Source organism: Gopherus flavomarginatus, chromosome 1 (genome assembly GCF_025201925.1).
Source record: "Gopherus flavomarginatus isolate rGopFla2 chromosome 1, rGopFla2.mat.asm, whole genome shotgun sequence".
NCBI classification, from domain to species: domain Eukaryota; kingdom Metazoa; phylum Chordata; order Testudines; family Testudinidae; genus Gopherus; species Gopherus flavomarginatus.
This window is the reverse complement of record NC_066617.1, coordinates 78,908,487-78,925,465: the sequence shown is the minus strand read 5'-3', so window position 1 is coordinate 78,925,465 and position 16,979 is coordinate 78,908,487. Positions and strand designations below refer to the sequence as shown.

General features: G+C 39.1%; 1 protein-coding gene across 6 annotated transcripts in view; it reads left to right on the top strand.

Annotated features, from left to right (window-relative positions):
- Positions 1-1,903: 1,903 nt before the first annotated feature.
- Positions 1,904-16,979, top strand: part of PPFIA2 (PTPRF interacting protein alpha 2) — a 655,361-nt gene continuing 640,285 nt past the window's right edge. For all 6 annotated transcript variants that reach the window (XM_050934433.1, XM_050934482.1, XM_050934424.1 and 3 more), the window contains exons 1-2: positions 1,904-2,187; positions 9,634-9,884. In XM_050934433.1, the coding sequence (XP_050790390.1) occupies positions 9,636-9,884 (249 nt within the window). In that variant the 5' untranslated portion in view covers positions 1,904-2,187; positions 9,634-9,635. The remainder of the gene's footprint in view (positions 2,188-9,633; positions 9,885-16,979) is intronic.

The window sequence follows — 16,979 nt, the reverse complement described above, 5'->3', positions numbered from 1 at the left end:
ATTGGGTGACACTGGGTTTTGTGTTATATGAAGGGGTAAATAACACTTCCCTATTCACTTTCTCCTCACCATTCATGATTGTATAGACCTCCATTGTATCCCCACAAGCTGAACAGTCAATCTTTTTAATCTCTCCTCATATGAAAGCTGTTTCGTACCCCAATCATTTTTGTTGCCCTTCTTTGTACTTTTCCCAATTCTAATATAACTTTTTGGAGATGGGGCTAATAGAACTGCAGGCAGTATTCAAGGTGAGGGCATACCATGGATTTATTTAGCAGCAATATATTTTCTGTTTTATTATCTATCCTTTTCCTGATGATTTCTAGCATTCTGTTAGCCTTTTTGACAGCTATGCACATCAAACAGATGTTTTCAGAGAACTAGCTACAGTGACTCCAAGATCTTTCTCAGGTGGTTACAGCTAATTTAGATCCCATGGATTTATATGTATAGAAAGGGGCAGGGCAGCAAAAGGTCCCTGACGCCCCCTTCCCCCCCAAACCTTGGGAGCAGAGACACCCTTAACTAGACAAATGGGGGAGGGCAATCAGACTGTCCCACTGAAAGGTGTGTTACAAGATCAGCCGCAGGCATGTTTTAGAAAGTCATCCATTTTCAATAGCACAGACGGTCATGTCCTTGTCCTGTCAAACTCATAAGCCCGCAGAAGAGCGCGGAGCAGAGCACTGCCTTCCCGCTAGCATCTCCTCTTTTCTTGCTCTCCCCGGCCCTAGGCTGTCTCTGTGGAGGGGCGGGTGTTGGAGAATTAACACCGCGAGCTGCTGAGCAGCAGCAGCTGCATCTAGGGACCCGTGTGTGCGTGAGGCAGGGAGAGCAGACGTGATTACTTCAGAATTTATTTAAGGGCTGGTGGAAACCACTGCAGCAGCTTCCAGGGGAAGCCCCAGCTGAGGAGGAAGAGAAAACCACTCCCTCCCCCTCCTCCTTACCTGGCACCCTGTGTCATCCATGCAGGCGCACCCTAGAGGGGCTGTGGGCAACACCCTTCTCTCCCGATCTGGGCAGAAGTGGCTTTGTTATGGGTAGTATTTCTGACCACACAATACGATGTGAATTGCGTGACTGCGCTAGTCAGATCGGAGCCGGTATTGTCGCTGCTTTGTCCTGGCCGGATTATAGTAGCGGATTCATGTTATTACGCTACAGGTCTGATTAAAGGAGATGTAGGAGCATTGGCCCGACCTCTCCAAATTAGAGCCAGTCGCATTTTAGCGCTGTCCTAGGGCTTGCAATACAGGCGTCCCTCGAACCCGCACGCCACGCGGATTTGAGAACAACCCCGCAAGTTTCTGGAGCTACTGGAGGAGGAGCGGTGAAGTGGCGTCCATCGTTTCCGTTCACAGCTCTCAAACTCGGGTTGTTCCTACATACACAGCGCACCTGAGCGCCGAGCAACCTGTCCCCGGGCCCTACAGATCAATATCGGCGTGTGGCTCCCTGGACACCGTCTGAAACGCCCCTTAGGAATGAATTTCCTTGATTTCTGCTCCCCTTACACCAGGGCAGCTCCACTGAGGTGTCTGCAGCAGTTAGTTCTGTTTCACCCCGGAATCTGAGGGGCTGGAAGGCAGGAGTGCGCTAGGGCCAGCAAGCTTCTGTCTAATAGTGCATTTTCTTATTTCTTCTAACCCGTGTGTACTGCCTTAATTATACACGCAGTGGCCAATTAGCTTGGGAGAGGGCAGGCTGTGAAGAAATCGGGATTTCAGACCACACTCCCTCAAGTTTTTAACAAAAACAAAAGATAAATTCACTCACCCACTCCCTCCCCCTAATCCTCAGTCTCCAGCTGTAAAGATGCTGCTGCTTGAAAGGGGCTGCTGGAGCTTTAAGAGCCGCCTCCCCCCTCTCTTCCTCCTAACAATGGTCTGAACCAAGCTCTGCTTCCCAAAGCAAAATTTGTAATATGCCATTTTTCCCATGGACGCTTTTCCTTTTGGCTGCTGACGAAGTGGCCGAAGAAAATGCCGAAGTGCCATGCAGAGATACTCCTGCCGGGAGAAGGGCGCTGGGGCTTCAGATTTCTCTGAGCAACGCCTGTGTCATCATTGCTAGGAAGATGCTCCAGGACTGCCCAGCTGTGTGAGCCCCCATCAAAGCCGGGAGAGACTGCGGTTGTCATTGATCAACGGAATAAGCAGACGCCGAAGTAAAAGCTACTAGGTACTGAAACCTGCATATCTAAAATCCTCCATCCCTCCTTAATCCCAGCCCCCTAAGGGGGGATATGATACAAATGCAAATTCTTCCTCTCTGCTGCTTACTGTAGTATGACCTGTCATATTAAATGTGGCTCTGTACTGAGCTTTGGGAGATGGGGGAATTTCATTGTAAAAAAAAAAAAACCCCAAAAAACCCAAAACCATGAAGTCAACTTCTTTTTGGGTGGAGGTTACTGGAGTGATGTCATGCAGAACAGGTTATATGTTAAAGTACTGTGTTGATTACCCCTGTGAGTGAAAGGAGTGCAAAATGCTTCTGTTAAAAGGTGATTTCACAGTTCAGTGAAGATTTTGGGAGAGAATGAGTTAACTAGAAGGAGGAATATGCATGTAATGCAACTCAGACAATGGCAAGGATTTTCCATATGGAATTACACTGTGTGGGTTAAGTGAGGTGTTGAAAGCATCTGAAAATAAATCAGTGCAGTGTGGGAACTGGTTGTACCAGTCACTGTATTTTTGTAGTTGTAAACGCAAATTGTAAAAAATGGTTCAATAAAGGGATGGAGTGTAGGGTGAGTCTTCAAAGCTGATGTCACCGTAGACAGATTCAGATCAGAGCGTATTGTAGTTGAATTTCTCCTTAGGGCATTGCTAAGGGGAAAAGTAACTTGAAATTGACTCCTAAACCTGAATGCAAAATTAATATCTGGGTATACCAAAGTCAAGGTGATTAAGACCGAGGTTAGGTACAAAGGTGATGAGTTAAAATTAGAAACACTTCCTAGAAGCTGGAAGTCTTCACAGTGAACTAAATGAATGCTCCTCTAAAAAAGAGCTTTTGTCAAGCTACAGATAGATATTTCTGATTCCCACCCCCAAATTCTCCCCAAGTGAAGGGAGTACTGGTGGCAAACCAAGTCCCAGACCACATGATTTACTCCTGAAGTGGAGATTTTTGTTGTGGTCGCACAACTTCTTTTTATAATTGACACACCAGAGGGACTCAAATTGGGTGGGGTCAAGCCAGAAGAAAGATGAGAACTTTTTACTTCTTTACAGCACACATCATGTAAGTATTTCAAATACCTTGTCTTCTGAGAATCATTCAGAATAGAGCAAATTTTAAATGTGCTCTTACAGTCCAGGTATGAAAGTAATTATCTGCAGCTGTGAGCATAAAAAATATAAAAAGAAAAAAAAAGCAATCATTATTTGGGTTGATCTTGAAAAGGAGCCTTATATAACAGTGGATGGTCATGAACTATACAATTCATTTCAATTCATGTCCAGTCACTTCATTTGTAATTATAAACTGAGGTTTGCAACCCCAAGATGAGCCAACTGCATGATTGTTCTTGGTGAGGACATGTTGCAGGTAGCTAGATAGATAGCTTGACAGATCTGTAATGCAGTGACACTGAGCTATTTTTAGGAACAGACTACTTTTGAGCAAAGTCTACTTTTAATTGTCAATTAAAATCTCTGGTGACCACAGGGGGAAAATGTGCAGGATTTCACTTAATATTCTAAGCCTTGGTCAAATAATACTCACTTTGATCTGGCTAATACAGGCTGATGTGTTAAATGCTTTTTGTTTACACATCCCTGTTTTGAAGATATGATATCAATCTGAAATTTTGAACATTTCCATGGTTTCTCCTATCATCTTCATGGAGCCTGATCCAGTGACCACGGAAATCACTGAAAATACTACCATGGACTTCAGTGGGGTTTGGATCATGTTCTAGTCAGATGACAGGGGAAACCACTGAAATGTGCAAATCTTCAGATAGACATCATGTTATTTCACCATACATTGTTAGAGAGAGAGAACCTTGCTTTATGAAATGATAGTATGAATGTACTCTAACAATACACAAAAGTACATGAAATGTATGTATTTTCATAATGTGCATGGAATTCTCTAGCTGAGTAATTAAGTGCTATGAGTAATTAAGTGCTATGAGTATTAGGAGTAAATGCATCATTTAAAAAATGAGGCTTATTTTAATTCTTTAATATTAAAGGTGAACTGAAAAGCTAAAACTGATTTATTCTAGTAATAGGGGAGCTGTTGTGGTATGCCCAAACTGAGCACGTCACCTTAATGACTACCCAGGTATGGGGAATATGCATTCAGTACATAATTTTTTAACCAAAGTGCTGAGTGCTTCCCTTTCTATCCCTTTCCTTCATACGCTATTGGTGGGCTCAGTTTAGCCATGATCTTTTACACACCTTCAGCTCCCATCATAGTTATGGGAATTGAGTGCACTCAGCATATATAAGGCCTTGGCTTTTTCTAGGGAAAAGGGTTTTAATCAGTGTCCTTGTCAGTAGCTGTTGACGAATCCAAGGAGCAGTATGTGTGTCTCTTTCCAAAGAGGCTTTAATGTATTGGGCACAATAAAGCAGTGGTTCTGCTGAAGGGGACCTATGCTACTTTGTGGGATTATTCCTTTTTTCTTTCTTGTTCAAACAAAAGGTTTAAACATTCCAGTTCAAAACATTAAAAATAGTTTTTAAAAATTATTTTCAAGCAAAAAACCCTATTGAAATTGAAAACTTCTTTAAAGGAGCCTAGTAGTCTTTTATTATTATTTATTTATTCAGACATCTGTTCACATTATAACAGTGACTTCAGGTGATTACTTTACAGGACATGAGGGTTCCTGGCCTCCCTTAAAAAAATAGAACTTGTGGTACTCTCCCCCTCTTTATTCTTTTCTCAATCAATTTTTAAGGTACTCATGAGGCACCTATCACCTTCATAGCTAAGCCTTCTGCTCTTCTCTATCCATATTAAATAGACACAATATTAAATGAGCCCAGTGGAAATTAAAGGTGCACCTTAAATCCTCACATGCCAGTTGGATGCCTTACCTCAGTTTTCACACTTTGTGTGCCTCCTAGGTTCTCTTGTACCATATCCCTGTGCATCCTTCCTTTCATTCAAATAATATGTCACACTTAGATAGCTAGTCTGCCTAACTTTTTTTTTACCTTCTTGAAAGAAAAAAGACTGTGTTTTGTTTCCATCAGACCCCAATTTTTGAGACTGTTTACGGTTAAGGATTCAAATCACCGAATAATCCTAGTGATGATCATTCAGGATCTTAATCATTATTCACTTACTTCAGTATGGGTTTGCCTAAGTATTGCTAGCAGAATTGAGGCCTTGGTGAGTTTCACCATCAGGAACCAAGTTGCTGAGTCCACTCTGTGTTCTCCAATGGAGATGTTTCCAGAAAAAAAAGCAACGATTGTTTGTTTTTTCTGGTGAGAATAGGATGAACATTAATCTTTGTTACTCATTAATAGTAAATTAGGGAATTGACAAAGCAGAAAAAACTCAGACAGGTGTAGGTGCAGAACTATATATTGAAGGATGACTTCCCAAAAGATCTGAATCTCATAGTGCTTTGCAACATGTTTAAAGTTTAATTTTAATCTAGTGTATCTTTATCACCTATATTCTAAACAAATCAGTGACTATTGTGATTACTGAGAGAGTTTTATTGTTTGTTTTGTTTGTTTTTGTTTTTTCTTTTGATGCTCCCTTCCACAAATCCTTGTAGAGATTGGCTTTCCTAGAAAGGCATAGTTATTCAATATGTAGCTTTTCACCTGCCTTGAGCCTTGTTTTAAATTTCTATTTTTTTTTAATTTCTCTTGATACAATTCCTTTGTTTTACCACCAGACACAAACTCAAATCTTTCTTCAAATTTTTCTTTGATGTGAGATTCTTGGAATGACAAGCAGAGCAGGAAAATAACAATCAACATTATACTTTAGCTATGAAAGGCAGTTTCAAAAATGTTAAATTTCAGATATCATGTGTGAAAACCCACTTTCTAGCAATATAGGGTATAATCCTGGCTTGTTCTTCTGAGGCTCATGTTCTTAAAATAACTGCCTAAATTTTCAAAAGTACCCATGTTAAAAGCCTCCTTTTTTGGGTGGCCAAATTCCACCCTAAAAAGGCTGGGTTTTCAGCCAATGGCTCAGCACTTTTATGAAAATCAAGACCTATTTGAGTTGTCTCAAATTGAGTACTCAAAAATTGAGATGCCCAAAATCACAGGTTGCTTCTGAAAATTTAGGCTACATTTTTAATAAACAGTAGTTTAAACACCAAAATGTCCTATTAAAAGGGGGTTTTCTTTAGCTTGACTAAAATGCTTCCATAGAGGTTGGTGTCTCAAATCCTTCTGCTTTATTCATGCAACTAGTCCCATGGAAGGCAAAGGGATTACTTGTGTGAGTGAAGTGAGTAGTATTTGGCCCCAAGCCTTTATATTTTTTTTCTTACTTTCTTTAAATTTCCTTTGAATTCTGTATCTCTACATTTAAATTCAGTTATGGAATCCTATGACCAATGACCAGATCCTTTGAAGTTAATAGTTCCTCCTTCTCCACAGGCAGTTGAAAATAATTGTTTAGCTCCAGTTGAGTCTCCTATGGAATGCTTAAGCTGATTTAGATACAGTCCAACTTCATTAGTCTGTCTGGAGATTGGCTGGGAAGGTCTTTTGCCAAGGCAGAATTATTATGGTTTAAGGCAAATGCAGCTGAGGTGTTCTAAGATGATATGAATTCCAAAACCGAGAGATTTGACACTTTACAAATGTAGTGGTTGTGTTTTATATCTTCTCCCCCGCTTCTTAGGCAAGTCCTTTCTAAGATGAGTGACTGTTTGGCCGGGGTATCTATGGGTAATTATTTCATTAATAAAGGAACCAATGCCTTAAGATACACAGATTTTAGCACTCCACATAGCACCATGCACACATAAGCCTAGTAGAGACATGAGAATATGTGCACAAAAACCATTTGTATTTTCATGTCTGCAATCCAGTGTGCAGACATCTGTATGAGGAAATGAAGGGTGTTGGTGTAAAAGGAATGAAATGGAGAATTGGGTCTAAGATCTTTATACAGCTCCTTGGGTTGATGTAGACTATCGTTGCACATATTTAAAACATGGGAACTGGATCACAAATTAGTATCTGATGCTCCACGTACACCTTAAAAACCATGTAGTCTTTGGATGTGAACTTATTGACCGCTGAAGTTCCACCAAAAGTTAGAAATTCGGAAGCCCAAACCATACTAAGCTATATTGGGGGCATCTCCAGCCACCAGAGCAGCCCAGGATCAGGAGAGCACAAAGGTGACTTAAAGACATCATAGGCTTTCCTTCCACCTAGGCTGAGAGTTGTTGCATCTCTTAGAAGTTCAGCACAAACTTCACCCTGTTTTCTCCCTCTCTCTTTGTGGCCCTTAGACTCCTGCACATTTTGTAAGCTCTGTAGGTCTTCCCTGCAGATTTTCAATGTGATTTTTGATCAGACCCAGTCAATGGGAGTCTTTCAATTTACTTTGATGGACTTTGGATCTGGCCCTTTTGTGGGGTCTGCAAGTGCTTCTTTGGCATGACACTTCATAATTCCTTATGCAGCCCACAAATTGAACAATTGTTAAAATTAAAAATGGATAAGGAAATAGAGGAATAAAACTGTTAAACTAGAGGTAAGGTTATAAATAAGTTGCATTCATAACAACAAGGATAATTAACCACTGGAACAACTTACTTGGGGATGTGGTGTGTTCCCTATCATTTAAGACTTGAAATCAACATTAAATATAGTTCAACTGGAATTTATGGTTTGTGTTAATCAGAAAGGCAGACTGGATGGTGATAATAGGTCTTTCTGGCCTTAAAATCCATGAGTCTACAAAATACCTGAAATAATTATACGATAGAACTCTTTTGGTTCCTCAAAGAAACATGTGGTAAGCTGAAAATTCAAGGTGAAAGCTACCCATTATATTAAAAAAAAAAAAAAAAAAAAGGCAAGCAACAAAAACAGAAAAAAACTGACATAAAAATCTTAGAAATGCACTGATGGTTACTTAAATAACCTTTACTCTGCCACTTCTCATATCCCTGCACCCTCGAAATCCAAAGAGAACCTTATGACTGAACACCAGAGACCCTTGGCAAAGAAAATACTAGCCAACTTAAATGGTAGTGATCCATAACCAATACTGAGATATTAATGTTCCCTGTTTACTCTACTCACCACTCTATATCTGCTAAAGAAGAAGCTGAAACTGAAATCTACTAGGGTCTGTGTAAATGCTTAGAATGTAGGCAAGACCAGTTCTTCCTGATAAAGCTGGATCACTGTCTCAGCAAATCCCAGGAAAAAATTGGCAGCCGCATTATTATCTGTGCTTGTGACAAATGGGGGGTGTAGCAGGCTTTGTGTGTTTGCACAAATGGCTCAGCTTCCTTTACTCCCCTGCTACTTGAAACAACATTGGGCTGATCTTAAGATAGAGGTGGCTGATACAAAATATTTCAGTCCCATAAATTCTATTATGAAAAATATACCAGATTTAAAAAGTCTTAAATCCTTACCAAAACAGAGAATATGCAGAGCTAATCAATACAAATATTGACAGTGTGAAATGGTGAAGATTGTGTGTGTTGGCAGGTTTATAATGAAATTTATATATCATGTACAAGGCTTCCAGAAGCTCTAGTCTACATAAGATCTACAGGCAAATTCCTAAACTGAAAAAAAGATTTTAAACCTGCAGCTAGCGAAATTACAAACTCTGTAGGTACACTTGCTGATATATAAGGACTCCAAGATTTAAGATCCAAGACTAATCCTTAGACCCAAATCTAATTTACATCTGCTATATATAAAAGGAGTATAATTTAGTAGTGATGGAAGGGCAAAGTTAAGGTTGGTGGTGTTGACCTTATCCACAGAAATCCATAGAGGTAAATGTTTATTTTAAGCATAATCCTAACTTAGATTAGGTTTTCTACCATATGTGGCTTTTGAGAACCTCAATGTCCTGGTTATTTTTGTGTGTGTTGTACCCAGCATCCAGTATCTTAAGGTTCCTGATTCCACACATGCCTAAATCTAGGTTGAGATGTACATGAGAAGCATCTTGATGGAAATGCTGAGCCAAGTGAGACTAATTGTTGTTTTTTGTTTTTTTTCCCCCTCCTGAAGCCACTCTTCGTGTGGTGGTCTATGTGAACCAATTGGCTACATGCGATTGTGGCCCTGTTCCTAGTGGCCAGTTTGGACAAGGTATCACAAGGATAGTAATTAAAGGGAAAGGAAAGATAAAGCAAACTAAACTAAAAAGGAAACTTTTGACATTTTTTTTTGTGTCAAGCCATTCATATGAATTTAATATCTCTTCCCCTTTATATAGGAAGTATATTCAACATTTTTGCAATGTTGAATGATCAGTTATTTTGTCAGCCATGTGACTGGTGACAACCTAAAGTTGAGATGTGTATCAATGCAATAATGTGCTAGCAGTTTGTGACTATATTAAATTCCTCATATAAAGTTCCCCTAAATATTTTTCTATCTAAAATTTTCCCCCTAACTTCTTATTTTAAAGAAATGATGTGTGAAGTGATGCCAACGATAAACGAGGACACCCCAATGAGTCAACGGGGGTCCCAGAGTAGCGGGTCGGACTCGGATTCTCACTTTGAACAACTGATGGTGAACATGCTAGATGAAAGGGATCGCCTCCTTGATACCCTTCGGGAGACTCAGGAAAGCCTGTCACTTGCACAGCAACGCCTTCAGGATGTCATCTATGACAGAGACTCCCTCCAGCGACAGCTCAATTCAGCACTGCCACAGGTATGTCACTTGTAAAAATCTTCCTTGAAACCTTAACCAGGAAATTGATTAAAGTGATGTTAATATTAATTGAAAGCACCTATTTATTTCTTAAGGAACCAGTCCTGTTCTTATTGAGATCTATTGCAAAACTCCCATTAGATTCAATAGTATAGTGTATGGTCTGTCCCTTAAGCTTTGGCATTGTATCTAGAAGAGATTGGGGGTTTTGTTACTGATCTCAAGGAGAAGAGGATCAAGGCCCTTAACCACTCTTTTGGCTGTTGATCTAACATCTCTGACAATTTAGGATTTATTGAAATTAAATCTGTGATGGTGGAAGTAGGACAAAATATAAAATGAGAGATGGTGATATCACAAGTTCACTACAGTCTAATCCAGAAAGGCACACCTTGTTATAGATAGGACTTGCTTTCTAATATTACCACAAGTAGAGCTACCACATTAGTTTACATATAAGTAAATTGCACCACACAATCTGTGATGTGATTGAAAATGGAATATTAAAATAAATAGGTATCTTACTCATTTTTTTCCTCCTGTTTTTAAAATAAACCTTCATGATTTTCTTTTTACTTTGACTTTTTAAAAAACTGAAAACATTGTTTGCTTTGGTTAAAACAAGGTAATGTTTGTAATCAATTAAAAAAACAAAACAAGTAAAAAAAAAAATCACACTGTGTGAGCCAAGATCTACAAATTACATCCTGCCCTGAGGTTTGGAATATGACACATGGTAAAGATGAGTTTTCTCTATCCTCCTCTCTGGTCTCCCAACTTTTGGTTGGCTAAAGGTGTGGAACTTCAGAGTCCTGAGAGCAAAGCTCTGCCCATAATTATTGCTCGTGGCTGAGAAGGACAGTTGGCAGAGAGATTTGGATGTGAGATTGGGAGAAGAAGGTGGTGTGGATGGGTTAAGGAGAAAGGTTATGAGGGGCCAGTGTCAGCAGCTGTTGAAAATAGTGGGAGAGAATTCAGTTCCAAGAGTGAGTGGAGTTAGTTAAGGATGGTGGAGGGGCTTGCAATAATGGATAATGGCAGTGAAAGGAGGACAGGGACTGTGCAAACACTTGAGGAGTAGAGTAGGGGGTCTCCAATGTCAGCACTGGTTTAGGGGAGTAAGAGCTATTCAGATGCTGCTTGTGGTGGGGTCAAACATTGGAATAGCAACTGAGGGCAGGAACAGTAATGATGGCCACTGCTTCCATTGTAGTAGAGGAAATTCTGTAGTCCAGAGGAAGTTAACTCATCTTTGCTCCCACAAGTTGTTCTGTCTCCTGATAGAAGCATGTGGAAGGGTGCGGATCAGGGTAGGACCTATTCTAGGGGCAACTCCTGCCAAGGATCTGTACCTATGAACCTACAACAGCACTGCAGAGCATTTGGTAAGTAATGTAGGTTAGAGGGGCTGTATGCTATCTTTGTATTAGGTATTGCTACACTGTAGAAGTGCTGGGAGAACTTAGTCCTAAAGATTCTGTATTTATGATTCAGCCCTTTCCCTTACTGAAGCTTGGCCATCTAAATTATGAGGGAAATGATAATGAATAGGAAAGTGGTATACATCCTACAGGAAACTAAAGTAATATGGCACAAACAATCTTTTATCTGATCTTGTGCGTGAAGTGATGCTAATGTCTAGTAAAGCCATAATATCAAATGTCCATTTTTAATGTTTAATACTTTTATCTTTGTTTTGTATAAAGATATTGATGATCTGATTTGTCAGATCATTTAATATCGTGTGACAGTACAAATGATGATTCCTGGCAGCGCTCTATAATAATCCCCTAAAATTGCATAAGAAAGTGTACTATATAATGTATAAGGAACTTTTTGCTTACATTTTGAAAGAAAACCAGATGGGTTTTGATCAACTAGGTCATCTAGGTATTTGTGTATATAAGTAAGTAGTGTAGTGAATTATTTTTATAAATATGGAGCACCATGCTATCGGTGTCATTAAAAAAGAAAATCCAAAACAAAAGTATACAAAATGTGTTCCATGCTTATACTATCTAGCTCCCTTTTTTGAAGTTGGAAAAATCGTGAGTTGTGTTTCTGAAGGGTTGTTTGCAGGGATTTTTTATGAATGGCAGGCTCGTATTTTTAACTGTTTGACCTAATCTCATTGTGCATTGGGAGAATCTTGGTTCTTTAAAAGATTAAAAAAAAATGTATTATCTGCAAGATAATTAAGGTTTGTATATTGTGTGGCACTTGTGAATCTTGCAAATGTGCCATTTGCATAGACCATTCAGTTTTTGAATGATTTTCAACCTATAATGTACTAACCAAATTTTATTTATAATATTTAGCATTTACATCAACCTGTCTGTTCAGTGCTTTGTAGATATACAGCATGATGTAAAAACTTTTCTCTCCAGTTTACTATTTCTGGGCATAAATACATCCTTGAAATCTTGTGGGGGAAAAAAAAACAAAAAAAAAAAAACCTGTCCCTCTCCCCAGCACACAATTTCATCATAAGGACAGACTAAATTTCAAAATTTGCTTAATTGGAGACAATTTAAATAGATTAAAGTAGATTTGAAACTGTTCACTTGGATTTGAAATGTTAAACTATTACATTTAATATATTGAAATACAATAGTTACAACATGTACAAATATGAATAGGAGTTACAGTACAGCTCTAAGTGAATGTAACATATTACTGAACAGTATATTCTACCACAACAGTCTCAGTCACCTACAAAATGTATATGCATTATAGTGATTCCAATATAAGGCTGTTTCAAAACATAGGTATAGGAGATGAGATCCCAACCCTGTTGAAGTCAATAGGCATTTTATCATTGACTTCAGTGGGGATAGGATATCACTCAAGATGAGAGACTTAGACCTTGTTTACACTATGGGGGTAAGTTGACCTAAGTTACGCAATTCCAGCTACATGAATAATATAGCTGGAGTTACCATAGCTTAGGTCGACTTACTGCGGTGTCTACACCGCACTGCATCAACAGGAGACACTCTTCCATTGACTTCCCTTACTACTCTTGTTCCAATGGAGTACTGGAGTGAACAGGATAGCTATCTGCAGTTGGTTTAGCGGATCTTGACTAGATCCACTAGATCAACCCCCGGTGCATCGATTTGCCACAGCATCTATCCCCCACGGTGAGTGTAGACATGCCCTTAGAGGGCTCTATTGAGAAATGGTTTCTGCAGTCTTAGACCCTGATCTTGCAAATGCTCTTCTAAATAATTATTATTAATAAATATATTTATTATGGTAGTGTCTAAGGGCCAACCAAAAATGGGAGCCCATTGTGCTGCGTGTGCGTGCACACACACACACACAGAGGTTAGTACACTGGTCGTTCTCAACCAGGAGTACACGTATCCCTGTGGGTACACTGAGGTCTTCCAGGAGGTACATTGACTCATCTAGATATTTGCCTAGTTTTACAGTGGGCTACAGAAAAATCACTAGTGAAGTCAGTACAAACTAAAATTTCATACAGACAATGACTTGTCTATACGGCTCTATATACTACACACTGAAATGTAAGTACAGTATTTATATTCCCATTGATTTATTTTATAATTATATGGTAGAAATGAGAAAGTGCGCAATTTTTCAGTAATAGTGTGCTGTGACACTTTTTTTTGTATTTTTATGACTGTAAGCAAGTAGTTTTTAAGTGAGGTATAACTTGTGGGTATGCAAGACAAATCCAACTCCTGAAAGGGGTACAGTAGTCTGGAAAGGTTGAGAGCCACTGTAGTAGATGGTTCTTGCCCCCAAAGAGTTTACAATCTAAATAGACAAGACAGACAGTGTGAGGAGAGGGATCGAACAAACAAGCAGATTGAACAATGTGATAGCAACAAATGGCATGTTCCACAATATTTTATTTTAATTTTGGAAGGGGAGGGAGTTAGTCAGGAGGGGATGAATTAAATGGAAATAAAAGGGATGTGCGCTGGGGACAGGGCAGGAGAGAAAAGGGTAAGAGGAGCAGGTGTGGAAGTTGGAGCGTGCATTTGATCAGCACAGACCAAAAGTCCCTGCTTTGTCTACATTTTGCTTGTACTGGCTGGAGTCTCTGGCTGGCTCCATTGCTGTTTTCTCCTCATCCTAACTCTGCAAATACTTACACACAATCTTAACTTTACTACTCTAAGTGGTCACATTAGTTTCAATGGGACTATGCATGGTAATAAGGTTGTGTACATGTATGAACACTAAAACAAACAGGATTATCTGAAGTAGTAAACTTAAGTGTGTGTATAAGTCTTTGCACAATGGGACCTTAATTTGCAGCCTCCTCTGGTATTCCAATATTCAGAATCCTTCTGAATGGTGGACATGCTTGCTAGGCAAAGACTTCCAAAGGCTGCCTGGAAAGTGCTCAAACTGAGCTCTGAGGGAAATGCACTTGGGTCAACACTTGGGCTGTGTCTCACTTATAGCCAGTATTCTGGGCCACAATGTGTGACCTTTTTCAGGAAAAAAACAAACAAAAAAAAATTTCAGCTACAACAGGACTGTACTGTACAAGGAGTTAAATTATTTATCTTACAATATTTAATATTTCACTTTTGCTTTGGGATTAATTAAGTTCTCTGTATATAGCTTAATGAAGATCAATTATCAATAGTCCAGTTACAAAAGGAAAAGGTTAATAAAAAGTAAATTGCAACTTCTTTTCTGAAACTTTTTTCAGTTATTACTTTCTCAAATTCCTTTTGGGGCTGAAAGCTTCCATACTCTTTCTCTACTTAATGATTAAAGCATTTGGAAATTTGACCAATATTGTTTAACCTGTGAATGTGAACATTATCTACATGGATCCAATTTCAGGACTGAGGTCTCAGTCCTCACCTTGATTGATGTCCATTTGATTTCCCTCTCTCCCTAATCTCCATTTTCTTTCTGATGCATTTTATGGATTCCTCAGTTAAGCTTCAATCCATCATATCTGACTGACATTTACGTGGCAATACATTATTAAAGTTCACACTGGAAAAATATTTTTACAATGTGTAAAATGTTTATTAGCATAGAATATTAAAACATCCCATTATCAAAATTATCTGGGCTTCATTGCACACTGGTTATGTATTACAAAGAAGCAGATATGGTAGAGAAAATACATTATTTGACAGTAGCTCAGCTTCCATCATTATCAAGTTAAATAATAATCCTCAAAACATTTGTTATTGGAGCCAATATGATGTCTCTTTGTAGTGCAATCACCAAAGTATATATTGTTGCTCCAGTAAAAAACATACACTAGAGTGCCCTTTGATTATCATATAGCTCCTTGAATGTAAGTGGTGTTTAAAAAATTATTTTCTGTTATTTAATACATCTGTTTTTATTTAATACTGGTAGTTTAGAAAATAAACAGAGGAATTTACCCAGTAGTCTAGTGGTGCCACAGTGTACTGCCATGGCTCTCACAACCAAGTTTAAAGTCTGATCCAAGGCCAGCAGCAGCTGGGAATGCTATGAAAACAGAGCGTATCTCATCAGCCTGGAAAAATCCCTATTGTTCAAAAGAGTTATTAATGGACTCCTGGGGGAGAACTTGCATTCAACTCTTCTCAGTTGGAAAAAGGAACCACCCTCAAAAAAAAGTCTAAGAAGTGTGAGTGTGGACTGAAAGTAAGTTATGCATTTTTTATGGAGAGAAGAAATTTTTTTTAAAGTGTGTACAATAGCTTTCAGAATTGCTGGGCATGTCATTGCTCTACCGTGGGGCATGATTTTACCAAACCCACAATTATAATGAACTTCAACCTTAAGAACTCTGTTTTTATTTTGGGCATGATAACAGTGATACCTGAGCTTGTGCAACTCAGCATACTACAAATGGGAGAAAATACTTGATAATGGACAGATGGGAGAGAAGGGCAAAACACTTGTCTTCTAGCATTTGTAGTCACCTATTTTTAATTTAATAATTTAGATACTATTCCTTTTTAAATACTCCTGATTTAAACCCCTCCTCCACCAACGTTTTTTCACAGAACCACTTGCAAGATTAGCTCACCCAATCTAGCATTTTTTTCACATCAAGTTAGTTGTAACTAAACTGGGCAAGAGCGAATGCAGCAATAACCAAGGGAAAAGTGGCATCCAATTAACCTTCTTAACATGTAACCACTTTTCTGAAGACTTTAACTACATACCTAGTGCTCTTAGCTTCCGTTAAACAGCTCCAGTGTAAGTGCTTACACTGACTTCAGTGGGGTTATCCATGTCCCCAATATTACATGTGCTTGTTTGCTTGCAGGCACTGAGACTATTCCCTGTAGCAAGCTCTGCACTTGGTAACAAATGTTTATATTCAGAGGAAATTACCTTTTAATAAGTGCCCAATCTCTCAGTCAAAGGTTTTTCCCACACCCAATGAAAGGACAGGGCCTGAGTTAATACAGGATGTAGGAAACTATAGAACATCTTAAATCTTCAAACTGAAGGCCACGTTAGTATAATAAATGATTATGCTAGTATTTCTATTTCACATATCTATCTGAGCTCTCCTTTTTTATTATACTGCAATGTAATATGCAAGTAACTCTGCAGCTTACATTTAATATTGTATAAGTACAGCAGGCGTCTAAATGAAAGAAGGGAATGTGTCTTCACCCATTTAAGAAGATGTCAGACTTAATAAAAATGTCTGCCTCATGTTCTAAAAATCACCAAACCTGGGCTATAGCAGATCAAAATGTGAATGAATTCCCATGCATAATACAGAACAGCAATCCCCGACAATGGATTGGTTGTTTTGTTTTCTGTCTGAAGATCCAAAATCTCATGGTGAATTTTTTCTTCCTCTCCTCTCACTCTGTGGAAGAAAGGGCTTCTGGCCTGATTATCTCCTTATCCTCCAGCACTGTTTAAGGAGCAGCTCTTCTTGCATTTCAGAGGAAACCCTATAGGTCTCCCAAATTTTGAAGGTGTGCTGCTTGTCCAGGCTCAGCCACCATTGCTAACAAGGGTCTTCAAAATGCCAGCCTGTGACGGGGTTGGGACTCACCACAGCAGCACCTCCCACTGGCATGCCTGGGAATTAGCTCTGTCTTCTGCGGGGAGCCCTCTGCCCGTGGTGTC